Below are 27,926 nucleotides of genomic sequence, written 5' to 3' on the forward strand. Positions count from 1 at the left end.
AGGGGCTACTTTTGAGGTTAATTATTATAATTAATGTTTATTGTTTTATATAACGCCATCCTATTCTGCAGTGCTGTACAATTATAAAATAAAGTATTTATCTAAACATATTTATGAATGTATTTTCACTACACTTAAATCCCATATTATGTTGAGCTTTATGGCTGTAATATAGGATAATAGATGAACGCTCGCCCATAGGCAGTCGCATAATGCTGCATTTGTAGAATGTGAGCAGTTGACACATTATGCATCGAGGAAGCAAAAAAATACGTTGATCAAAGCAGTCTTTGGAGTAATAAATACATATATCCAAGGACTTTTTCTCAAGGACAACGGTGAAAACCGTGAAAACATTATCTTATAGATTATCAATGTTCTCAAACATGCCGTAATAAATACCTTAACAGTATATCATTGCACCTGTTACCAGCCGAAAAGTTTCATAAGCGGAAAGAACTGCCTAAAATGCCACCTCTGATCTCCCCAACTGGCCCATGATCACCACTGCAGGACAGTGTCCAAAAATCAGGACTATCTCGTGAAAACCGGGACTCTTGGGGGGTATGTATTTTGTGTCTATGGCTCCTTCAAGCCGCGGGTTGCATTTAATTGCAGAGAGCCGTTACTTCCAAGGAAACTTTGACAATATATGTGACATGAAACAGGCAGCTCCACAGCACGACGACGAATCAACGGTCTGCACCGAAACGTTTAATATCAAAGGTATTTGGCCGGCCTTTGTGTTCCCTGCAAATAGCTTTCTCCTAGCAACCAGGAAAATAATTATCTGCCGTTAACCAACTGTAGGTGATGTGAAACCTAAGATTCCATTGAAATATGACCCATTTACAGCTTTAATATTTTTTTTAATTTAATTTCATTTATTTATTTATTATTATTATTAAAATGATTATTAAAAAAATAAATTAAAAGTAATTTTTTTTAAAAATTGCAAAATTCCCTAAACCTAGTCCAATTAATTTTCCGTAGACCCTAAGGCTCTTGGGACTAGAGAAAAAAAATGTCTTTTCGCGTAGTTATCATTTATTAATTATTGATGCATAAGTAAAAGTTAGGCGTCATCATCATCACTTTAAAATGATTGATTATTATATGGATTATTATATAGAGATGAGATAAGTCAGCTGCACTCGACAACCACCCATCAAAAAAAGTCCAGAAACCTGGCTAAAAAAATACTGGTATATTTGTTTATTTATTGTTTATAGTAAAACGGAACACAGAGCCGGACACGCTTCATGCGTTTCGCACAGACCGCTTATTCATAAACGTATGAGAAACGCACTAAACGTGTCCGGCTCTGTGTTTTCCGATAAATAAGCAAATATACCAGTATTTTTTCAGCCCAGTTTCTAGTTGATGTATATATAGCGCCATCATATTCTGCAGCGCTGTACAATAGGTAAACAGGACAAAATAAATAGTGTAAAATGTAACACAAAAGGAAGTTTAGTGTTTATTTTCATTTGGCCCTTATTTGTAATGACATGCTAAAAAAAATTGTGCCTGTTAAATAAATGTTTTGGGTTTTTTTTAAATAAACTTTTTTTGGAGTGTTTCAGTGCTTGGCTTTTGAATCTCTCCTGAAGGTTAAAGTGAAGTGGAAATTTCCATAAGCCTTGGGGGAGGGGATGGGCTTTAGAAAGCTGAAGAGCGAGGCCCCTCTGAAGCCCACCGTTCTCGCCAGGAACTTTGTATAAAAGTGCCACGAGGCTAGACGGCAAACTTACAGACAGGGCCCTGGAAATGTATATTTGTTATGTATTTATTAGCCACGTTGTACAGCGCTGCGGAATATGTTAGCACTTAATAAAGAATAATAATAATAAAAGAATAACGTCGAGGCTTGGCATTGAGGAGGAAAAAAATGAGAAAGGGAGCTTGCTCTGCCCACGAGAAAGGGGGGAACGGCAGAGAGGGAATGGGAGGAAAGCTATCAGGGGAGGGAGCTGAGGCCGGGAGGCGAACTCCTGCACAGGGCCTCTGTCTGTGCCTCATTAACCGCGGGCCTGTGTTTGCCACATCCAATATGGCTCACTCTGCGGCCAAGGCGAAGCTGGGAAGCCCAGCAACACTATTGGGGGATAACTCATGTCTCCCGGCCGCACTCAGAGGGCTGATTAATGACCCCCAGTTCAGGTGAGTCCGACTGCGCTGTCACTGACCGGGAAAGCAAAGTTCACCGGTTAGTTTGTAAAGGGAATGGTTGTTGGTGCCAGAGAGGGAAAAACATGCAAAATGCATGATGGGAATTGTCAGCGCCCTGTGACTGACAATGAAGGGTTGTAGCTGTCGTGAATCCTTTGAAACTTTTGTGAGCGCCTGGGGATTACAGTGCATTGTGGGAGTTGTAGTCTGTGATTTCTGGGATGCCAGAGGCTGCAGATTTCATGGAAAAGTGAACAAAAAGTAAAGTTGTTTTTTTTGTCTGTAATATGCACATTTTTGAGACAAAAGCTGGGTTTGTGAGCTTCTACTCACATGAAGCTCAGCCGTATCTTGGCTGCGAGGTGTTAAACTTAAACATGGCATAACTTCAATGTGACAGTTTTCTTTTTTAATTGAAAACAGGACCTAGGTGGCCTAGTAGTGGCAATAGGTAATTCTGCTTCTAGAAGCGACCAAAAGGCCGAAATGTAAGGATATCAGCATTCCACAATTAATTACTAGTTCATCCAAGAACTGGTAAAAAGGGCCGAGGGGCCGGGCCCCTGGGCTGCTCTGATTGGAATAGTTTGGGTCCCTGCTAGTAGTTACAAATCACTCTGTCATCAGAGTTTGAAGCGTGTCAAGGGCTTTAGGTACCATTTACATTGACTGGATCCTTTCTGTGCTCTTTTTTAAGCAGTCTATTTATATAGGACAGGACTGGGTTGTGTGGATTGTTGTCCTTGCTATAGGTAGCCAAATGTTTTGGGAAAACATACTACCGGGCCTCTAGTTTGGGCTTAGCGCCCCTGGGCTGAATATTTCCAACCTGCCCCTGCATATCAGCTGTTATATCGCTGTTATCTGAGCCCCAATCTACTAGACAAACACCCCGACTCCTTATCATACTACCTGTGAGAAACAATAGAATGACTCAGTCTGAATCACCTAAAGGGACACTGACTAGAAGTCTATGGAGGAACTTACTTCACTAGCATTACCATAAAGAATCAGATCAGTGTGGTGTCTGAGCAGGGAAAGTCACCCAAAATATCATGACTGACAACAATGGCGGCCTGCTGTACACAATGCTGTATTCTATGCGGTACTTTATTTTTCTATGGGAGATCCCATTTAACCCCTTTGTGACCAATGACTTACCAGGGAGGAAAATATGTCCCTAGAGGACCAATGACATGCCTGGTATGTCACAGGATAAAAAGAAGTCAGTCTACAGCAGATCCACTGTGCTTCTGTCCATGTGATCGCTTCTGCAGCCAATCACATACAGGGATACAGTTAAATGATGATACTCATTGGGTGAGTCACGTGGAGTACAAACTCAAATTTAAGAAAGCTCAGAATACAGTAATAGCATGGCACATGGTTTGGCACCAAACAGATCTGGTAAAATGGGGTGGTATCTGGGATGGTCAAGGTGGGGGCAAATAAGGAGGTTGATGAGAGTGTGCCGGGGTGTAGTGTGAATGTCCTTAGGGGGAGACCTCCCTGAATAGCTGTCGATGCAACGCTATTGGTCAGCCTAATTGATGCCCCATTTGCCCAAACAGTCATGGCTGTGGCAGCAGGGAGCCCTGAGGTGCCCTCACTGGCAGTAAACACCTTTTGGGAAGGGGGCATTCTGATAATTTGACGTTCCCTTCTTTGCGCTGTGACCCAGTTTCTCTGAACTGCATACACCTGGAGCACTTGCTAGCGTCCTGTGGTTTGAAAGATATTCGATGTGTTACGACAGCGGATGTTTGTGTTTCGGAAAGAACGGGACCAGCTTTGCATATTTCCAACAATAACCCATGCAAATATCTGGAATGACGTGAGGACAGAAACACGTGAATGTGGAAAGAAATACTGTATGGTGAGACCAGTTTCTTGGGGGGGGCATTTAACCCCTGTTTTTCTTGTCTTGATTTATGTTTTTTTTATATTAATGGTACCGTTCCAATTATTAATTGCACTCTGTTGGAGGCTATGCAAATAACCCTTAAAAGAACACTTCTACCATCAGATACACTTTAATGCATATGGTAGCTGAGAAGTCCCTTTAAATTATCATGGTGTCCCCTTTGTAAATGCATTGGGGGGGGGTTTATGCCCTACATCCCCATAGTCATATCTAAAGGTGACAGAGATGGAAGTTAGTAATGGTAATAATTTGGAATGAGCCATGTGTTGCAATCACAGTTGTGTGTGGCCTCCATTGGCCCCTACAGTGATTAAAATGTTACCGTTAATGATTTATGTTCAAAGAACATTGTAACCCAAATTGAATTTCGTTTCAATGGAAAAGTAACCATCATAAAGTTATTTGAATACCCTTATTTGAATATTTTGTTGCCATTTTTAGATATCTTATTAATACAACTATTTATGAGCGTAACGAAATAAAAAAGGAAGTACGTTGATCCCATGCTTTAAAAACCCCCGGTTTGCACAGACACTCTACCTCCTAAGCTCCGCCCCCAGCGCCCCGATTCGCTGGAGGTTGGAAGGTATGAGCCGAGGCTAGAATGCGCTGCTGCTTGCAACACCTTTATATATAACCCCCCAAAGCACTAATAATGCCTCTAACAAAAAGGGTGTCGCTTTGTGTTCTGAAAATGGGTAGAAGTTGGAAAAATAGGATGATATTTAACCGATACGTCAGCAGAGAAGAAATAAATCATGAAAGTAATTCCCCAACTTGTTTTATAACTGATGCAGGACCCGCAGGATGGGCGATTCAAAACAGCTGTACGAAAAATACATAAACCTGTTTGCACTAGTTCATTTATAAACCCCCCCCCCAAAAAAACAGGTGTTAGGACAGGGGCATATGGGGAAAGGGTTAATAAGGGCAGCTATTTAAATCCCAGGCGGTTGTCTCTCCTCTTCCGCCGTTGTTTGTCGCTCTCACAACAATCATCTCTGTGGTTGGATTTCTCTGAAATCTTAGTCTAAATGAAAGCAACAAACAAGCAGATTTTTCCACCTGCTTCGCACATTCTGCTGACATACTTTCATGTCCGTGTCTTCGCACAGCCTCCGAAAACTCACTTTAACGTTTCGCCTCGATGGTGTTGGGATAAAGGCTGCTGTGGTGGGTAATTGTGAGAACGAGATTTTTATTTATTTTTTGACTTTATTTTTAGCCTTTTCTTAACGTATTCAACCTAAAGGGCATGGTAAAAGCTGACGATATGCATTGTCTATTTAGAGCCGGTTTCATGTTGACGGTAAAATCAGATAACAATAAAGTCAACAAAACAAGGACTCAGCAGGGGTCAAATCATGCCGACTGCCTGGGTCCGTTTAGAGACAACTTGACAAGGGTTACAGTTAAAGAACAGAAATATCCCCCCCCCGTGGCCCAGTTAAAAAGTGGCATTTGTGTGGATCACAGCCACCATCCTCACTACAGAGCGCCAGAATATGATGTCATAGCCCAGCACTCTGTGTCACCTTTGAATGCAGACTAAGGAGGCCTGTGTCGACACATAGGCCTCCATAGTGAAAATGGGATGGTTGGGAAGATCAGCAACAACAACCTGCCCCGTGGGTTTTGTGGTGGGGGTCTGCCACCCCCAAGAACCTGCCGTTCTAGGCCCAGGCCTGCTCAGTCTAAGCTGGACTACATTGATGATCTAAGCCTACACAGCACTATGTGATGGCTGCGCTGTGATTGGATGACCCAACACCTTTTGTTTTGGAAAATTACCCCTGAGAATAATCTGACCCCACAGTTTGAGGCTAATTGGCCATTGGTTGATCGAAGGGTCTAAACACTTATGCAGCAATCTGAAATTAGAGCCCTGTGACCCATTATTTGTTACCATCCAGTGCTGGATTGACCTGGAGTGTAGAAGTTGGTGATGTGGGTGTGGTTAAATTATAGCCCCACCCACTCCCACAGACCCTCCACCTCTTTCTTGCTATTCTTCACCCACTGTGTCCATAAGCCTCCCATTTTCCATGAATGCCTGATATAACGGAAGGATTTTTGCCAGATGCATCCAAAGCTTTCACTGAATCAAATTGTGCTCCGTGCTGCAAACGTACAAAATATCACCGATTCGTAATAATGAAATTACATAGAACGGCGCGGTGCCTTACCGGTAGCACTGTTTCCTTACCTGCTTGTAGGCAGCCTCGGTATGCCTAGCTGTATGAACAGGGCCACACGGTTTAAATGAAAAGATTAGGAGAATGTAGCAGCTTAATCCCCCTGGAATAAAAATCAGACGTGAGACTGGATGTTTTATAATTGCTTTGGGAGAAAGATTCTATGTATGCGAGAACATTTTCAGGAAATCCAATTTTATATGAAGCAGAGTAGAGTTGAAGGACTTTTCAAGGTTGGATGACACAGCAATATCATCCATATAATGTACCGAAACATAGAAGCATAGAGTTCCAAGGCAGATAAGAAGCATTCGGATCATCTAGTCTGCACGTCTTTGAGTAGAGAAGATACAGGTTCTTAACGTCTATCAAATGCCACCTTCTCTGCTTAATTTAACACTTTTGAATGTCCAGACTCTTCAAAAATAATCATTTAATGGTGTACGTCATTTTTCATGATTATCATGTAACAAAAGCAGACTCTAGAAGGTTGCTGCCATAAAACTGAAAGAAAGCTCATAAAATGCTTGTTTTGTTTTTATGTGATAAAAAAACTTCAAAGGAAAGAATGGAATGAAAGATCCGTAAAGATTCATATTGATTTAAGATGCTAGAGAGCTCAATATTTTGTCTTAGTGGAACAGCACCTTTAATACTATTAATAATTGTATCATATGTCTAGTTTTTTTACTCTAAGAAAAGGGAACCATGTTGCCTATGAGATGTTTTTAAAGTCATACTTCCCTTTTTAAGACACAATTTTTTCCTAGAAAAAAAAACCTGATCATAAGATTATATTTTTTTACATTACGTTGTGACAATAACCTATTTTAGACACGCTGTCATGTGCTGTATGAGTCTAATGATATTATTTATTTAACCGTCTCCTGTGTATTGAACAGCGCTATGGAATATGATGGCACTATATCAATCAATAATAAAAATAAAAGGGTTGCAGGTGTGAATGGGGGGGGGTGCCAAAGTGTAAACTAATATTTTCTAGAATGAGACACTTACCCCGAGAAATGAGGTCTGTAAACAATCACCCCTTAAAAAGGGGCATAAAAATCAATTATATATATCTATATATAGATATATATGACCCCTTGTTGTTCTTTACTTGCTGAGACAGGTAAATCTGAAAGTTATTGTTTTTAAAATTCTAATTTAGGACGACCACAGGAAGTGCGGTACGGAAAATAATGCTCTAAACTTACAATTGTGAAGGTTTCAAGATAACCTTCAAAGTTAGACTGGTGGTAGCTGCTGGTATGAGCAGTCGATGAGCAGTCGATGAGCAGCGCTTCTTACTGAAGTACCACTTGTTTCCCTGAGAGAAAGGTATTAGCAAGAAATCAAGACAGACCACGGGGCAGAGGGGTTAGAGACCCTTAATGGTCCTTACATGATGAGTTTTATAGGTGCTAGGCGTACCTGGGAGCTTTCCAGAGTAGGCTAGTCGGAGGTCTCCCGCTTCAGGGGGCGTGGCTCACAGAAGGGGGTGGAGCTAGCTGCACATAGCAGCACAGTTAGTGGGAAGGAGCTGGGCAGAGAGCAGGGGAAAAATGGGTGGGTAGTAGGCAGAACATGGGTGGGAATAAGATGTGGCCAAATTCTGCCCCGCTGCCCCGGGAAAGAAAAAACTGAACCACCGAAGCTGGGCTTCAATCTGAGACTCCGGGTCAAACCCATAGAACTCTCAGGTGTGGTGGTCATTGGTTCATTGCAGAACCATTTTAGTAAAAAAACATATTTGTGCTTTTGGTTATTCTGGATTTTTTTAGGGACAAGGTCAGTATACAGTGACTATTTAGTTAGTAGATCTGTCATTTTATTCCTACCTCTGATGATTTAAAACTCCCAACACTTTACTTCTATAATTTCCCATTCCACTGAGATCTATCCAGCCCCGATTAAGGGTTTCTAGAAGGTGACAGCTCTCCCCTGGTGGGACCACTCATAGCTCCCTCTCTTCACAGTGATGTAACGTTTGTGGTGGGCAAGGAGCGGCAGGTGGTCCACGCTCACCGATGTATTCTGGCGTGTCGTTGCAAGGTCTTCCAAGGCATGTTCAGCAAACAACTACAAGCGGCTAAATCCTCGCAGGAGCTGCAGGTCCCCTTTGTTTTGGCAGATATGCATCCCGAGGTCTTCTTGGCAGTCATGGAGTTCCTTTACACCAACAGTGTGACACTCAACAATGTCATTGTAAGTATTGAAAATTACTGTTCCTTCAATAATCAGCCTCTAAACTAATATATAATTCAACTAATTTAGTTTCAATTTTAAATTTACTTTTAATTTTTAAATAACCAATTTGCTTGTTCATAATAATTGTACTAATTATATATTCATGATATTATATATATCATAAAGGAAAGGTCTGAATCAGTGTTGTGGTCCGGCTCAGCAGAAAGATGTATTCGAAATATTAATTGTTTAACATTCCGACCCTCTGACTTCGCTGTCGGAGCGAGCCGCCTAATGCATAGTGAATGTCGTGAGTCATCTCACTGATTTGCTTTGCATCGTGCAGGGCCAGCTCAGGGCTTCTCGAAGGAGAACGTCACTCGGGTTTGGCTCTTTGGATATTCTAGCTCACTGACCTCACTGCCAACTGCAAACTCCCTGTTTATTGAAGACACCTTTAAGACTTACTTAGATATGAGCCTTCCTCCCAACTTCTACCCCTGGCAGTCACTCAAACTGGCATCGCTACCGTGTGAGCAGAAATTGGGACCGCGGCCCCGAATCCCTCTTTCTCGCCGAGCTCTACTGGACAGAGGTAGAGCTCGGCAGGATAGAGTGGCAAAGTCGGGACTGTCCAGTGGAAAGTGTGACAGTTGAGAGTTATGCGGAGTTGAGAGTAATGCAGTTTGTAATCTATTTCACGTACATTGGTGGTTTTTGTTTTCACTTGGTCCAATAGTAAATTAGGAGAAATTAAGACTCTAAAACTCATACAAGTCAGAAGCTGTACATTCTGTAGGTAAGCGGAATCCTTAGCATTTGTTTTCATGTGCAATGGATGGTCGCCCAGCCTTCAGCCTTACCAAACCCTACCCAGTTAGAACGCAACCTCAATAACATATTTTGTAATAAGCACTAAATCTATCTCTTCCTCCGGTGTCTTTTGTCACTTTGTGTGTTCTTGTTGCACTTTCTATCTTCCCGTTTGGTGCCGGGTACAGGAAGCGAGAGTAATTCGTGTTGTTTCTATAATATGACACGTCTCTTCTAGGATTACTCAATGAATGATATGCAGTCGAGTATGTTTGTCTGTATATATAAATACACTGTGACGCATCGTTCATGTGCAGGACCCTTCTTCAAATCCAGTAAGAGAGGAAGCACTGGCTTCTGTCTTGTGAAACCCTGTGATGGCGACATGCATACAGCAGACAAGACATCTCGCCTACAAACTTCAACAACTCAAACTAAGGCTCAGTCTCTGTGTGATCCTTTCTCAGTATAAGCAACACTCCTACCTCTCCAGACATTACATTTGTTTGCAGGCAGATAGAAATTGGTAGCCGCACACAATAATCAATAATGAAGTCTATGGAATTATTGATTTGAGGTGCAATCAATGCAACAGATTATAAGAAAATATAAAGATAGACCACGCAGGCTCATGACCAGACAAAAATAAGTTTATCAAGACAACATTTCAGCCAAAATGGCCTTCATCAGCCCTAACAAATAGCAGGCTGTCTGATAGCCCTGATGAAGGCCATTTAGGCCGAAACGTGTGTACACGGTATATCTTTATGTTTGTATTGAACTTGTTTCCAACCAGTCATGTACTGTATATGTCAGCAAAGCAGTCCAGCTACTAATAAGTGTTCATATAAGTGTATATAATATACTTATAGTGTTTTAAATGTTATTGTCATAGAGGTGTTTATAATCCTCAATGGAATAGGTGTTGAGATGTCCTCCAGTGGAACTTGATCGGTGTAAAGTGTAAGAAACGCAGCGTTGGTAAAAACGATGCGGCCAACAGCAACACTGTGAACCAAAAAATATATACACTATATCCCATGTCAATGATGAGTTAACTCCCAGCTATCCTATGCATTAAATTCATACAAGGCTGGGGTGTAACTTTAAAATACTTTTAGAATGTCTAGAAACATGTTACCTTAATCAGTATCTGCATTAAAGATGCCTTTTATTTATATCCTGTAGACGTTGACTTTGAACATCCTGATCTGCTTTTACTCCCAATCGCCACCTAAAATCCAGATCTGACTCTCTACCCACCCCCCAAATCCAGATCTGCCTCTCTACCCACCCCCCAAATCCAGATCTGCCTCTCTACCCACCCCCCAAAATCCAGATCTGCCTCTCTACCCACCCCCCAAAATCCAGATCTGCCTTTCTTCCCACCCCCAAATCCAGATCTGCCTCTCTACCCACCCCCAAATCCAGATCTGCCTTTCTACCCACCCCCAAATCCAGATCTGCCTCTCTACCCACCCCCCAAATCCAGATCTGCCTTTCTACCCACCCCCAAATCCAGATCTGCCTCTCTACCTACCCCCAAATCCAGATCTGCCTCTCTACCCACCCCCCAAATCCAGATCTGCCTCTCTATCCAACCCCCAAATCCAGATCTGCATCTCTCATTTGCTATTCTGTCTTTTTCTTCCCTCTTACTGTACAAAACAAGCGGATAAAGAACGTTACATCACATAACTACTTTTTGTTATAAGTGTGTATCTACCCTTCATGAAGCTACTGCTATAATGTAATGTGGATTGTGGCAGGTAAGCCGGCTGGTTGATGGATGACCTCCTTAATGTGTAAAGGGTAGCTGTTCCAGAGGCGGAATGCTGTGTTTCAGGCTGTCTGGTGAGGGGTAATTGTCAGGTTCAGAGGTGAATGCGGGTAACACTCATTCTTTTGTTCTCTTCAGGCGCTGGAGGTTCTAACCTCAGCTGTCGAGTATGGTCTGGATGATCTGAGAAAGGTAAATATGGAGCCTGGAGCACAGTTGGGTGAGAGAATCGGCTGAGAAATGTTTCTAGAGGGGACTCATTTTACTTTTGTAAGGATTTTTTGTGGTTGTACGAACGTTTTGGTGATAGAGATGTCATCCTGAAGGTTAATGGAATTTAAAAAGTGTAAAACCATAAACAAGACGTCTTGAAGCAATCAGCCCACATTTTACATGTAATGGAGTTTACAGATCACAATAAGCAATATATATGTATCGGAACCCCCACCTTCTACGTATACCGTGAGGAAAGCCATCTTAACTTTCTGTTATCAGGGTCTACATGATTATTTCTGTTCATCCAGAAAGCTCATCATTCTAACAGCCTCTGTAAGGTTAGCGTGACAAGAAGTAAGAGAGATGAAACGAGTTGAAATGCTGGTTTTTCAAGTATTCAGATTTTCCACCAATGATCTCCAAAACAATTGCACTAAAAATACTAAAAGCACATAGTTTTAAGAGACAGATTTATTGTGTAACACACTGACAGTTCCTCTTTAAAATGTCTCCTTAAGTGGCTGGATGACCATCGCAAGGTAGGCTGCCCGGAGGTCTCCATCTTCTTGGGGAGCGGCTTTGCGAAGGGGGGTGGTCAACATTTAGCAGGTTGGAAGTGGGGGGGTGTGGCCAAATGCCACGCCCCTGACCAGAGAAGACAGAAATTGACTCCGAGACCCAGGAAGCAGAGCTTTACTCGGAGACTCCGAGTCAGACCTAGAGGGCTCCCGGGTACACAGATGACGAGACAATGAGACCACATAAATGTTGGGCCTCACGTTGCTTACTATGCTCCCTCGTAGTATAGATTATTTTTTTTTAATGAACCAATAAATCGAACGCAAATTTATATAATTTTCCATTTATTCCATCGTTCTATGTAGTGTTTGTTAAAGAAACATTGTCGTCACTGGTCCCTCTCCTTTTTAATGTTTATCCAAGGTGTTGACGTGAATAGGGTCCTGTTTGGTTCACTGAGTAGCCGTGTTTCTCATGCAACATTTGCATATAACTTTACATGAATAGGACAGGAGTGCTGGAAAAATAATAGACCGTGACTGACAGGGCCAGCTGTTCCCATCACAGCTTTTAGCATTTGTGCAGCCATTTATCGAAACTTTGTAAAGTTTATGGGGGTTTTTTTTTCAAGATATTTTATTCAAAAGTCTGACTCATGGCAGCTAAGATTGGTGGCAGCCTGTGGCTGAGCCAGAAATTGTCTGATATATTTCTTGTTCTAAACTTTTTTCCCTTCTCCTTCTTCCGCCCTCCAAAGGCTGCCTGAACCAGTCAACAACAATCAGCGACTTATTAATAGGGCAGAGATAAGTTAATGGAAATTGCAGTGGGAGTTTTTTTTATTGTTTTTATTTACTGTTCAACACATAACGTTGTCTCTTTAAAATCATTATTTTGTTAGAAATTCACTCATTTTTCGGGTTGTACCCCTCTTTCAGAGAACGTAGCCGGAACGTAGAGCTGTCTGTGTTTCAGGTTCGGGTCTGGGTGTTCTTACATGCGCCACCCGTCCTAATAAAAGGAATTCTTCGCATATTTCTGTGTCATCAGTGAAATTCCTGAAACCTCAAATGTCACTTTAAATTAATTAAGTGATATTCCGACTGGCTGTCAGGAGCAACAAAATGTTTTTTTTTGCCCAAAGACATTTCCTGCACTGGGGGTGAGGAAAAAGGCAAATTATTATTATTATTTATTGTTTTAAATAGCGCCATCATATTCTGCAGAGCTGTACAATAGGTAAACAGGGCATAACAAGTAGTCTATGATATAAGGATTCGAAAGAAACAAGAGGTATCTAGAGATACATTTGGCGGGGGCACCATAAAAATGAAGAGCGTGCATGCGCAATTGAAGCATTTTCCCGTCAATGTATTTTTAATATTTGGGTCATTAAGATCTGGTTTGTCCTGTTACTTTCTCAGTGTTATATTTACACAGTTTGGTGAAGCGTACTCAGGATTTCGTCTCTTTCATCTCTACGTTATACAGGACACTGTAAAAACCCCACGCCTGATGCCGCGTGGTCAGTACGAGGCGGGTGTGACAAAAAATGCCTTCATTATCTTTCGCCTCCACCCTGTTTTAGGATTAGGATGTATAGTTTCTCTTCGGTTAATTTCAAAGACATTTATGTCACTTGAAACATGACCTTAAGATGAAAGGAATCTGTTTGATACCATAAAGAATGACTCCTGCGAGCGTTACAAAGTCTAGTCATGGGCCTGGTCTGCTGAACGCTGGGCTTCAGCTCCCAGAATGCTGACCCAGCCTCTGGGGCAATACTAGATTAAGACTGACAAGCTCTGCTTTAAGATACACCAGGTAACAGCATTACCATGAGAGCCTTAAACCCAGGTCTGTATACTGTAATATTTCCTACCGCTGTATACAGTTATAACCCCCAGGTCTGTATACTGTAATATTTTCCAGTGCTGTATACAGTAATAATAACCCCCAGAGCTGTACACAGTAAGAACCCTACCGCTGTATAATGGAATAACTCCTAGTGCTGTAAACAGTAATTACCCCCAGTGCTGTATACTGTAATAACTTAGTGCTGTAAATGGTAATAACCCCCAGGGCTGTATACAGTCATAACCCCCCCCCAGCACTGTATACAATAATATCCTGTAGCTCTCTATACAGTAATAGCCCCCAGCTCTGTATACAGTGATAACACCCCATGCAGTATACAGTAATATACCCACAGCGCTGTATACAGTAATAACCCCCCATGCGCTGTATACAGTAATATTCCCCCGGCACTGTATAAAGTAACATATCCCCCTACATATGACAGCTGTGTGGTCCCTCTAAATGTTTGTGTTGCCCCCCTATATATCTCTATACCTCTTGTTTCTGTTGATTTCTTACTGTTTATCCATTGTTCAGCTCTGCAGAATATGATGGCGCTATATATAACAGCACAATATTTTTTAAACATATTTTTAGTAATAAAACAAAAAAATGATGGAATCTCCCCTTTAAGTATACAATGGCAAGCTACTCTTGCATTTAGAATATCTTTTCCCATTAAGAACCTATAGGCCACCCTAAGCCAGAATCACTGGTCATTATAGAGTTAAACAAAATGTTAGCAGGAGCAGCTGCTTTAACACAACATTTAAAAAAAAATCGAGAGGATGACCAGAAACCCCAGATGGAGCTTCATGGGGAAGCCGCACCTGGTCATCCGTTTACAGACACAGCAGGGCAAATAACCCCCCAAAGACAGTAATACATGATGGTCGCACCGAGCCAGCCTCTGGACGGGGCGACGAGGTCCAGCCTCTGGACGGGGCGACGAGGTCCACTATTGGGTCCATTGATGCTGGATTGTCTATTTTTTTTAACCAGATTATAGCATAAAATCTACATTTACTATTTAAAGGGGTTAATCAAAGTAAAGCAGGGGAGTATAGATCAAAGGAGGAGAATTCTCAGGATAGGAGGTCATAATTTAAAAATAGGTTTAGGTGTAATCTAAGGAAGTGTTACTTTACTGAGAGGGTGGTAGATAAGTGGAACAGCCTTCCGGCAGAAAGTATGAAATACAGAAATACAGTGAGGGATGTTAAGCATGAAGTTGAGTGGAGCTGGGTGGCCAAAAGGCTCTATTTAATTACGACTGCTGCTTCTGCGGTTAGACGTTGAGGGTGATACGTATTTTAATGCAGGGGTGCATGACATACCTGTACATGCCAGTAATATGTGCGGCGTGATGTCATGCTGTGCTCTATCCATGTTGAACAACTGGTAATGTGACATTTTTGATTTGGGCTTCGCGCCTTCCAGCAGTATTAACGGTTGAGAAGCTAACCAGGGACAGCGCATGGCAAGGACATAAGCCAACTGTTAGGACTTTCCTGGCAAAATCGGGACTATTGGCAACTACGTGCCTTGGGCAGCAGGGTAAATTTTGCCCGAAGCAGTACTAACCCTGAGGGCATCTGGTCAGAGGTGAAGTTAAGGAGAAGTACCGGTAATTTTGGTTTTGCAAGGACCTGAGGATGCTTCTGTGACCTGATGTGTATTTCTCAATGAAGCCACGTGTAGTAAGACAGTAATCATGCAATATATTTCTCAATCGGCGAACACACTAAAAAAACTGTTGACCTTCAAGAGGTTATGGAGACGGCAATATGTAAAAGCAATTAGTGACCCAATAAATTATTGCCCAACTACCGTATTTGCTCGATTATAAGACGACCCTGATTATAAGACGACCCCCCAAAATCTGAATATTAACTTAGGAAAAAAAGAAAAAGCCTGAATATAAGACGACCCTAAAGGAAAAAAGTTTTACCAGTAAATGTTAATTCATGTAAACTATTTTTTTTAATAAAAGCTATGATTGAGAAAAATATTTTTTTTTTGTTTTTATTTCTTGTATTTTCCAACCTGTCCCCCAGTTACGCACATCTGCCCCCAGGCTTGCCACACCAATATGGCACTGTGGCCCATGATATGCCTTTTAACCCTCTATATGCCACTGTGCCCCATGGTATGCCTTTTGACCCCCTATGTGCCACTCTGCCTCCAGAAATGCCTTATACCCCTATATCCCATTCTGGCATTTAGGGGGTTAAAATGCATATTATGGGGCAGAGTGGCATATAGGGAGGTATAAGGCATTCCAGGAGGCAGAGTGGCATTAAGGGAGTTAAAAGGCATTATATAGAGCACTCTGCCTCCAGAAATGCCTTATACCCCTATATGCCACTCTGGCATTTAGGGGGTTAAAAGGCATATTATGGGGCAGAGTGGCATATAGGGAGGTATAAGGCATTTCAGGAGGCAGAGTGCACTATTAAATGCCCCCTTAACGCCACTCTGCCTCCTGAAATGCCTTATACCTCCCTATATGCCACTCTGCCCCATAATATGCCTTTTAACCCCCTAAGTGCCAGAGTGGCATATAGGGGTGTAAGGCATTCCAGAAATGCCCTGCACACGCACACGCACACGCACACGCACACGCACACTTACTTACTTACCGGTGCTTCCAATTTCCTGGTGTATTGCCGGGGCAGCGGGTTGACGTCTCATTCCGCGGCAGCCGGAAGGAGGTGGAGTTGGCAGCGGGGGTTTGTATGCGTCCGTCGCAAATACCTTCCCCGGCTGTCAGAGATCAGGAACTCTGGAACTCTGATCTCTGACAGTCGGGGAAGGTATTTGCGACGGACGCATACAAACCCCCGCTGCCAACTTCACCTCCGGAAGCACCGGTAAGTGGGGGGGGGGGGCGACGACAGGAGGATCCAGGTCCCCTGCAGCGGTGCGGGGGATCTGGATCTTAGTCTCCTAATCAGACCTCTATTTGAGGTCTGATTAGAAGACGACCCCGATTATAAGACGAGGGGTATTTTTCAGAGCATTTGCTCTGAAAAAAACCTCGTCTTATAATCGAGCAAATACGGTATTACCTAAAAGGAAGGTAAAGGAGAAACAGTAGGACACAGGGTTTGAGCTTTACATTCTGTTAATGAAATGTAAGAAGCAAAAGATATTCTGTTTCAAAACGTCTATTGTTGGTTTACACCGGAGCTTCACGTCTATTCAGCAACAGAGAAGTCACATCTCTATGGAGATAGCATCATGATGTCCCACACAACCCCTCCAACGAAGAATGCACATTCAACTGCTTAGTAAATACATTCCATACTTTCTGCTTGAAGTAGCCAAGGAGTCGGGGATGGGAAAAATTAAAGGGGACACTGGGGGCTGGAGGATCCCTTTAAACAAAGCATATATGACCTACGCATTTGCTACTTGCTAGCAGATTTTGTACCAAATGCATAACATTATTTTTATTAACAAAATGCGTTTTCTAATGAGACAACCGCAGCGCTGCTAAAGGGATATAAAGACAAAATATACCAATTACCAATAGATTAGAAGAAGTGATCTTGAACGTCATTTATTATGCATTTAGCTGATCCAGCCCTATAAATAATTTTTACATTGATCAATACAAATGGATTTATGTTATCTGGAAGAAGACGTTCCATTTCTAACTGTGCCTTTAGTTGTTGGAGTTTATTATTAGTCTGTGATCCGTTGGCTATCCGTATTATACATGTATAGATCATACCGATGATGTCTTCCTTTTGCGCTCTCGTGGAAACAGATTCAGCTACCGCAGTAACACTAAAAGCTTCCATTAGACCGGGCTTTGGTTTCTGGCCTAAAGGAAGTTATTGTATTTCATGGTCTTATCAACAGCTGGGCAAATCCTGGCACAAGACGCCTTCCCAGCGAGCTGTCATTTCCTATCCGCCTATTAATAGCACATGATCTGCCTTTATCTTGAGAGCCGGGATAAGGGACAATGGGAAAGACGCGGTCCATTTAGAATATAAAAATAGAAATATAAGGGGGGGAAGGATCTTTATGCCAGGAGAGCACGAAAATAATTAACCGACGGCACGCTCTGACGTTACAAAACGGATCATAAATGAAGGTTTAAACAGTAAGAAGCGGATAGCTGATCGGCCGTGAATATGTCAATAGTCAGATAGAAGATGGCTCTGTTTACTCATCCGGGGAACCTGTCCAATGAATCAGTTCCCTTGTCTTCTGCAATCAATAGAATATTAATTAAAGTACTCGTGAGTAACCCTAACCCTCTATGAGTACTGTGAGTACTTTAATATGTATTCATCCAAAAAGTAATTCATTGAATGTTAATGAAAGTGTTTACCGCTTATAAAAAAAAGCCATGGAATCCCTGGCAATTTACTCACAGAGGGTTAGGGTTACTTTAATTTGCGCTCTTCTGTAGTGGGAGTGTTAGGGGCATTAAACTGTCCCTTTAAATAGAAGCCCAGATCCATTCCATCCATGTTGGATCCACATATATTATTTGGACCTAGCCCTCTCTCCACGCTCGACCCAGAGTCTCCGGCTGAAGCCTCTCTCCCTGGATCCCCAGGTCTATTTCTTCTTTCTCTGGGGAGAAAACTTTTTATGGTCTTGGTGACCAACCATACGTGACAACCGGAATACTGAAATTAACAAACATAGCCTGTTAGAAGAAAATAGATTTTTTGTTAAGAAGTTTTTTTTTTTTTTTTGGTTTTATGCAGTCCAGGCAGTTAATATGCAGGATGCACTTCCAAGTGACGTGGTTTTGGCCATGAAGTTCTTTTTTTTTTTAACTTCTCATGGACAATTTCGGATAAAAGTCTAATTTGTGTTTGTTGCCTTCTTCTGGATCAGCAGATATGAAGGTGCATGAAAGTTTTCAACCTGAGCAACTATGTAGCAACATACTGTATGTGACAGATACACGCATTACGATGTATCTCACAGCCTTTATACCTTTAAGCTCAGAAAGGCAGAGGGACCCAAAAACCTCTCGAAGCAGCGAGCCGACTTTCCAAGTTCAGATCGCACGTGGTCATACCAGCCTTCATGAATCACTAATGTCCCCCGGGCCACCGGCAGGTAATGTGGTTCGATGAAGCCTTTCGATTGACTTACAGGTTTCCTCGTTCCTTCGCAGCCTGTGACTCACTACCGACGACCTGTCTATTCCATCACAAAAAAAATCTGTCCTCCAAGAAATAAACACATCTTGTCAGGCACGGCGCCGCATACATTTTACTTTTTGGAAATTATTCCAAAAGCGTAGTTCTAACGGGAACATAGGTCACCGTGACATTTGTTGGGGGGCGAAAGGTCGAATTCAGTAATTCAGGAGAACTTTGAACAAGAATTCACAGTGATGAGAAATTAAAAATTTTTGAAAATGCCAACGCTCTGTATTTGCTGCCATTTTACTGACAGCAAATCTCATGATGCTCAGCCAGCCTGCTGGAAGGCTAGCGGCTAATGAGCAGATGTGAAAAAAATCTAGAAAAACAAACAAAAGACAAAGCTCATCTTTATACAATAGACAATGACGTTTATGTTGGCTGGCTCGCCATTGTTAGAGGTGTAGTTCACAACCTCTGCAGGGCGTTGGGTCACGGTCTTCACCCCGTTTACGCCATTGATGATGCTAGAATCATGCGATAGTCTTCACTTGGCTGCGTGGACTTCTTTTAAGGACTAATTCTAATTCTGTTTCAGCATTCAGCGGCTGCGAATCATTAAGCGTTGGGGTTGTTCTAATGACATCATGGCTTGCAGACTTTCAGTTAGAGTTCTCAGAGCCCGGATGCCTTTCTGGAGGTCAGCCAGAGACCAAAGAGGCTTTGAAGTCACGAGGAAGTAGAGGGGGATTCCTGCTTCCCCATGAGAATATCCCTTGTTTTATTTTCCTTCCAGCTGCGAGGCATTAGACGGTGCCCTTTGTGCTGTTAAATAAATATGGAACATATGATATCCTACTCGTCTGTCCCGTGTTGTATGCTACATATGTCTGCAGTCTCCAATCAAATGTGTTCTAGCTTACAAAATATCATTTATTTTCTATAAATTAACTCTTTCCGTATCGTTATGATGGATACATGGTAGACAGGATCCAGACTGCCCCGCGTCCCTGGCACACGCGCCACGTAAGACACAGATTGACTGGAAATAAGGACAATTCAGCGGGTCTAGTCTGGCCATTTTTCCCCAACTTTCAAAACCTCAAATCTTATTCAGGCCTTCATCTTGTGTTATATGCAGGACCTCTGCCACTTCTGTTGTGGGGCTGTTCCACGTATCCACCCCCATCTCAGTGCCATAGAATTTCTCATACTACATCTGACCCTCTGACCATCTTATTTTAGATTGTGATCTCATGTCATCACATCTCTTCTCTTAATATATATATATACTTCTCTCATGTACTTGGTTGAATCTCTTTATGCATTTAACTCTTTCTCTCCTCTGAGAGAGAAATGTCACTGATTTAACTATTCATTACTCGGCGTCATCCTCACTCATCATCTCATAGTAGAAGCTTGGTCTCCCGCACTCTTCATCCTTAGTGAATAAACCCCCAAGCTGTGTCCGAAAGAGACTTGAAGAAATAGAACAGACTTTTCGACCAAGGCTGGACTGGAAAGCGCTTTGGTGTTTCCCGTGTGGTCCTAGAAGGTCCTCCTCTAAACCACGCGTGAACGACCAAGATTCGGAATCCACACTGGGCCCTTACCATGTATACTTTAATCCCCACAGGACTGACGTATTATAATAAAGTCAGCTCTGCTAAAGGGTTAATGTAAAAGTGCAGAGTGGCACCTCAGAATTCCAGTGCTTGATGAGCCAGCAGGCTGTGTAATGGTGCCGGAGCCGCGTCACGGGACTCAAATTGCTCCCATGTGAGTTTAGCTGGCCCTTCGTGATATCAGATCGGTGATGTGTATAAATCCCCAGCATCACACGCCACGCGCGTGCACACACACATACACACACACCGCATGCATGACTCACGCCAGCTGTCATGACCGGGCTAATTTTAACAGCACAACTGCTTCTTCTGCTGGGCGATCCACGGGGGACTCCGGATAATGAATTTTCTACACAAGAGGAATCACAAGACTTTCCAACTCCTTCCCCATCCGTACTTTCTAGGAGTTACTTTACTTCCTACAGGCTGCGATCCTCCGCGATAAAAGGGACGAAGCATAGATTGTTACTGCAGACCGTAGATACCAAGTTCCATCCCCAAATATTATTACATTTAAAAGGAATGACGATGATCACCAAAAATGTCACATGATAAAACATCACGATACGCACTTATTCTGCAGCCCTTTGCTGTGGGGACGTACCCCAAAAGAATACTGAATCGTATTAAAGTCAGAATATATATATATAGATAGTATTTTGGTATTATTGAAGCTAATTAAATCTGCCATACCCAAAAAATCCACTGATGGTGCCAACTCTTTTTATATATATATATATATAGATAGATAATTTTATAAATATATACATATATCTATATCTATTTATTTTAACATTTTGGATGTCTTTTTTCTGTGCTTGTAAAAGTAGTTTTATAATGCGATGTATTCAGACCGGGGGAAAAAAATTTCTAAGCCTTAGCATCCAACAAAAAAAAAAAAAAAAAATCCTGTTCCAATTTCACCTGAAGGGACCAGAAATTCGTGCTCCAGGCGAGGGGTGCAACGGAAAGACCACGTCCCACCCACCCGTTACCATTTCACAGTAATTTGGCGCAGTACTCACCTTATGTTATTCACTAACAAGATAAATGTTATTCACTAATAAGATAAATGTACATTTATACAAAGCTGAAAATTGCTGCTACTCCACCTACAAATGTAACAAGTAAGAAAAATCAGGAAACTGGTGAAAGAATTACCGACTAGTAGAATATTTGGCTTTTCTTATACCTAACGTTGGGTCGACTAATAATGTTTAGTGATATTTCATTTTTGTAGAACTTATAAAGCCATATTTTTGCTAAAAGGGTTTATTCACTAAACGGTTTCATTGCGCAGCTTCGCTATACGTTATGAAGGCCCAACCCTAACGAGGAAGCTTGTTGGCCGGAGAGAAAACGTAATTAAATTAGTGAGATGGCGGTGAAGAATTTTGACTATGCAAATGCCTCCAATCCAAAGAATAAATCTCGCGTTCAATGTGCGGAGCAGTAAACGAGAGATCGTGGCTTTGATCTGTTAAAAGATGATAATGTGGAATGTTCAGTTTTGGTAGACTAAGAACAGCTGTCGGGGTCAAAGGGCCAGGAAGGGCAGGGTTCGGACCTCGGAATTGAGTAATTAGAATGGATCGTGGCATCGAAGTGTTAACTCGGTTAGTTAAAGGAAAACAATTGAGGCAAATTAAAGCGACGGTTCTATGAAAAGCCGATTTTATTATGAAATCAATGTTAGCGGTCAGACCTTATGGCCTCACGTCTTCTCGTTAAACTGATCTCGGGTCCCGGTTGTATCTCATGTACTTGAAAATATCCCCTGCTTAAGCGCAGGTGGGCGCCGGAGTGTGATAGAAAACAGCGGAGAGGCCGACACCGTCAACGCGCGTAATGTCTATAGAACGTCGGGTTAAAATGTCTGTGGATATGTTAAATAAATGAATGAATATATGAGATATGTTATTGTCCCGTTATAACTGCCCTGCGATCCCCTCTGCCCGCAGGAGACATGTGAACTCGGCTTCCCCCTGCCCCTTTGTGCATAGCAGTAGTTCATGTCTCCCAACTGTCCCGCTTTCCACGAGACTGTCCCAATTTTGCCATTCTGCACTACCTCTTGCGTTTCAGGACAGAGCCCGGCGGGTCAGTGGGATTCCCGAGGTCCCGATTTCGCTGGGGGGGGTAAGGGTTGGGAGGTATGGGAGTTGTTTTCGTGGTTCAGCCATTCTGTATCTGTCCGTAAGTCTGTCCTTGTGTCCGCTCATCTGTCTCCATGATCATCGCGCTCAATGCTTCTCGCTCTCTGTTTCTGCAGCTGTGCGTGGAGTTCATCAGTAAGACGCTGACGGTGGAGCTGGCCTGTGAAGCCTTACAGGTGGGGAGCAAATGAATTAAACCCAAAGAGTACACGGGTTTGGTAAAATAGTTTAATTTTCATTACGAGTTTACGAAGCCAGGTTACCGGCATATGGCTGTCGGCCGCTCCCATGCAGGGTTTATACTTATTCTGCCCCTATAAGCATACCTGGGAACTCTCACGGTTGGAGTCTCGGGGGAATTGCTCCAATCTCAGGGTGAAGGGGTAAATTCTCAGGGCCGCACAGTCCGCAGATGACTCCTATTCTACACAGCTGGGATCAAATCTAAGACTCCCAGTTGCTGCTTTCCCAGTATATGATGGTTGATATCCCTGCTTGAATGCAGGTGACTAAATTCAAGATTAAGGACCGCACATTTGGCGAATCCCTACATAGAATTGTCACAATATGCTCTTAAAGGGTTAATATATTAAGGAATGCCTATAGGTCAAGGACACAAAATGACAAATAATAACACAGACCCAACCGGCACCGCTGGTTTCTCCACATCGGCTCATTTCACATCTCCGGCCCTCTCCTCCACCTCTGTCTTCTGACCTCCTGCAGACGCCAAGTTTGAAGGGCCCGGGGGGCGATTCCCTTTGGAGGCCCCTCTTGCTGATGTCATGTGATATTTTTCTTCCCGTGAATAGTTGTAAAAATAAGTGTTTTTTTTAAATATATTCTTAAACTGTAGAACGCATTCAGTAAAGTATTGATCCCGCCGCTACATTATTAGTAGACACGCCCTAGAAATTTCACTTAAACCTTGAAATATGTTTTTCCCCATAGTTTTTGTACTGTATCCGGTGCTGTATTTTATGCTAAAGGATAAAATAATTCTCCCATTCAAATAATTCCGACTGTAATTATCGAGCGTTCTACTTTCATTGACATTTACGTCTCATTGTCAGCTGAGGTCAACCAAAACAGCGCGGTGTCTGCTTTCTGCATTATTATGGTAATTAACAGCAATGATTATAGATTATTTCTAAAACTATTTGCTATTCTCTTAGAAAGTATGTGACCGTCTCAGGGTCCTACATTTAAAGCGCCCCTTTCTAATGTAGTCTGCATCAGCAGGACTCGCAGGTCCGTGTCTTACTGCACAGACAACTTGGCCTGACCTCCAAAAGGTCCAAGCTGATTATTACGAATAATATATTTCAAGTGGAGAACCTTCATCTGGGGATGTTTATTCAGCATCATGCGCCAAGGGCATCGCTGGATCTGCTTATACCCCCGCTGTGCACGCAGCGGATCTTTGCCATTTTTCGTTTTGCGCTGATTCCAGGAGGTCACCGAAATAAGGAACATTTACTAAGTGCGTATTCCTTCCTAAGAGGCATACCGCATGCTCAGCTAATCCTTAAAGAGCCTCTCCTGTACCCTCATTGACGATCCTGAGCGGATCAGCCGTGCAAAAAAGTCATTCGCCCCCCCAAGGATCATACGAGCGAAGAAATCAAGTAGCCGGATAGTACAGGACGCTTATCACGTTGCGCCACCCAAAATACTAGCAGATGTATGGTGACAATGTCAGTGGAGGACAAGAGGACTAATATTGGATGTTTCCTCCCCACAAAGAGAGAAACTTGACAGCAGATCAGAACCATCTGCCAAACCTTGGTCGGTGGTCTTGTCTTAGGTTCTGGGTAGCCATATGCCTGTTTAAATTCCATTACTGTATTGGCCTCTACCACCTCTGTTGGCACACTGTTCTACTTACCCACTACACCTCTCAGATGGTTTTACCCTGGCCCACCGGCCCCATGTGTCTTATGGTTGTGGTGTTTTTTTGCAGGCTGCCGTCACTTATGGTCAAAGCGACTTGAGGAAGAAATGCTTATCGTACATTGAACGACATACAGTGGTGCGTAATATATCCCCCCCTTTGATTTCCCCTCAAAATTGCTTATATATATATATATTTAATAAACGGATAGTATAGTAATGCCCACCTCTGTGGCATCAGAAGGGTTAGGACCTCTACGCTTAATTTTGCATTATACATTAGCATATATTAATTATTATTATTAATAATAACAATATATATATATATAGCGCCAACCGTAGCGCATTGTGAAGCCCTTGTATGTTTCTTGTTATGCATTCGCAGGTTGTGGCCCTTTCGTTGGGGGCCACGTATCAGACCTGCTCCCCAAATAAAGAATCCGAGCCGCCTCCCGGCAGCCGCCCCTGCAGGTGCTCTGAGGCTCCGTCCGCATGACAGATTAGTAATAGGAAAGCCGTGAGGGTCTCAGGGACCCCCTCCTTAACGGCAGGCTGTGCTCCGGCGGTCTGGGCGAGCTGCCCCCGGCATTGTGTCGGGTGCTTTGTTAACCGGAGCCGATACTTTGTATTGTGATGAAGGCGGCTCCCATCTGCTGTCACCCTGCCTTCTATGTCACTTAACCCATTCACCGGGGGTTAATATCCAAGGGAAATGACACCCATACAAGTCGGGTGTCCTTAATCTATATGTTGCCCCTGCCCTGCTCCCTGTATTATTTGATATAATACATTATACACTCCGTGCTTGTATGGGGTGAAACATTTGCCGGCAGATCAGACCCATTCAGCTCCGTCTAGTCGCCCGTTTTTCCTGCTGTAAAGAAACCTCAAACCTTAATCAGTCGTCGGTCTCGTCTTAGATTCAGGAGTCATATGCCTACCCCATGCATGTTTAAATTACCCCACCGCATTAGCGTCTACCACTTCTGCTGGGAGGCTGTTCCACTGATCTACCACTCTCTCAGCAAAGTAAAAGTTCTTTAAGTTATATCTAAGCCCCTGGCCCTCTAGTATTAGAATATAGACGCAATAATACATTATGATGTATTTTTAGTTGAAGGTTGAAAGGACGCAGATGAATAATGTAACATAAGGAAAGAGACTGTGTTTAGAATTGTATCTAAAAGATCTCCTTAGTCTTGAGCGTTAATTCTCTGTTCCTTGCTGGCTCCCCTGGGGGTCAGACGCAAACAGGATGCTTTGTGTGTGATGATGAGGCGAGGATCCGGCCTGAGCGCTTCCACGTGGGATTGCTGCTTTTAATAGTAAATCCCGTCTTATTCTCACAGGAAGTCATTAAGACACAGAGTTTCCGGGAGCTCTCGGACCTCGGGCTTCAGAGCGTCCTGCAGAGTAACCGTCTGACTATTGATGAAGTCCCGCTTATTCAGGCCGTGCGGGAATGGGCCCACGTTAGCTCGGTGAGTGTGCATCCGATCCGTGGGTGGCAGTCGTTAAACGGCAGCCCCCAGAACCATGAACGCATATGAAAGCATTCATCGTACATTCGCTTAACCTGCAAACAAAGAAAATACTTAACTGAAGGAGAAGCTGCAGCTCCAGTGCTGTCCATGCGCATGCGCACAAGGGGTCTCAATAGAGCTAATTGATGGCAAGTAGTTCATGTCAAGAGATGCCTTCTCCTGTATGGCAAATAACGGAGGGGTAGGGAAAGGGGCAAATACTTATGGGGGATTCTGCAGAACCCCCCTCCCCCATGCATTTGTAAGGGCGCCACCATGATAATTTAAAGGGGCCACGCAGCTTTCATATGCATTAAAGTGTATTTGATGGCTGGAGTGATGACTTCTCTGTTTTCTCTTGTTATCTCGCTTTAAAAAGTCTGTGGGACATAGATAATTTAGGACCTTTTTCCCCCTCACGGTTTCTCCTTCCATTATCGTGAGTTCTACACAGTGTTTTTTAAAGCCCGATGTAGAACATGCGCGTCTCTCAGCGTATCCTGATGTCGGCCGCCCCGAGGCATTTCCCTGGGTGGGAGTTCAGCCTCAGCAGGCGCCTGTAAAACAGGTTTGGGTGTCAATGAAACTGGCAAATAAGTCCCATCAATTAATTTTCTCCAATTAAATGAATCTCTTGGAACAGAAGACGTCTTTTTTTTCGTACCGTGTGAGAGATTTTTTGAAGACATTGAAGTTCTCGTTTGGAGAATATTTTATCTTTTGTCCCGTTAGTTAAGAAAGAAGCATCCAACGCACTGGAAAAGATAAGTGGTTATTAAAATTATCATATGAACCACAACCGGTAAACGAGCCACCATTTCTTTTTCTTGACCGCAATCCAAGGGTCCCGATTTCATTCAGGAACCACGGAGAATGCATATGGCGGAGAATGGCGAGCGTGCACGATAGCGCTGCCGGTTTGAGTAACGCTCTACCTCCCCAGCTTCGGTGCTTTTTCACTAAATCTAGTTGGGAGATTTGAAGATTTAGTGGGAGAAAAAAAACGTAACTAAGTACCGGTACTTTTTTTTTTTCCCCATTTATTTATTATTAAGGCTGTTGTGTTTCACTTTCAGGTTGTTCTTGATCTTCCCATCTCTGTCGTTGCAATGGACGTGGTGAGGGAGCTCCGTCTCTTTCTTCTTTCTCCAGACGAGCTGACGGCTCTGGAAAGAGAAAACCGCAAGGATGAACTAATACCGGTCCGAGGCCTAAAACTCCTTAAACTCCACGGGCCGCCTTGTAGGAAGGGTTCTTTGGTAACGATTCATTTTCTTGTCTTGCAGGAGAGCCAAATCGCGCAGGCTTGGAAATTTCACGCCCTGAAGAAAGTCAGTGAAATTCAGCCACATCTATTCCACCGACGGAAGGGAACAATCGTCAGAGAACATCATCGCTACCTAGAAACGCCTTCCAAATGACGATATAAGTGTCAGCTCTGCTGCTTACCAGGAGCAATTTGTCTCTGCTCTGCCTGTTCTCCGACTGCTTCTGATGTAAATAGTTATCTAAAAACACATCATAAAATAACATTAAAGGGATATATTTCTAAGGACATATTAAAAATATTTTATTATTTGTATCTGAAACGTTTACGGGTTGTCTGCGTTGCCTGGAGTTCTTTATATGATAAAGTATACCTTTTTTCTTTTATGCACTATTTGTTAAAAATGCTCACAACGTAATTATTAGGAAAGTTTATGGTTTAAGATTGTGTGTGTGTAAGAGGTTGGTGTTAGGGTGAGTGTGTGAGTTTATGGTGTTAGATTGTGTGTGTGTGTGTAAGAGGTTGGTGTTAGGGTGAGTGTGTGAGTTTATGGTTTAAGATTGTATGTGTGTGTAAGTGGTTGGTGTTAGGGTGAGTGTGTGAGTTTATGGTGTTAGATTGTGTGTGTGTGTAAGTGGTTGGTGTTAGAGTGAGTGTGTGAGTTTATGGT

General features: G+C 42.8%; 1 protein-coding gene across 1 annotated transcript; it reads left to right on the plus strand.

Annotated features, from left to right (window-relative positions):
• The first annotated feature begins 1,992 nt into the window (after positions 1-1,992).
• On the plus strand, positions 1,993-27,642 carry BTBD19 (BTB domain containing 19). Its single transcript, XM_053469462.1, has 8 exons — positions 1,993-2,163; positions 8,271-8,499; positions 11,213-11,266; positions 22,690-22,749; positions 24,537-24,605; positions 25,816-25,947; positions 27,066-27,191; positions 27,276-27,642. The coding sequence occupies exons 1-8, from the start codon at positions 2,054-2,056 to the stop codon at positions 27,408-27,410; spliced, it is 915 nt and encodes a 304-aa protein (XP_053325437.1). The 5' UTR covers positions 1,993-2,053; the 3' UTR covers positions 27,411-27,642.
• Positions 27,643-27,926: the final 284 nt, after the last annotated feature.

The sequence above is a fragment of the Spea bombifrons genome, chromosome 6, assembly GCF_027358695.1.
Source record: "Spea bombifrons isolate aSpeBom1 chromosome 6, aSpeBom1.2.pri, whole genome shotgun sequence".
Classification (NCBI taxonomy): domain Eukaryota; kingdom Metazoa; phylum Chordata; class Amphibia; order Anura; family Pelobatidae; genus Spea; species Spea bombifrons.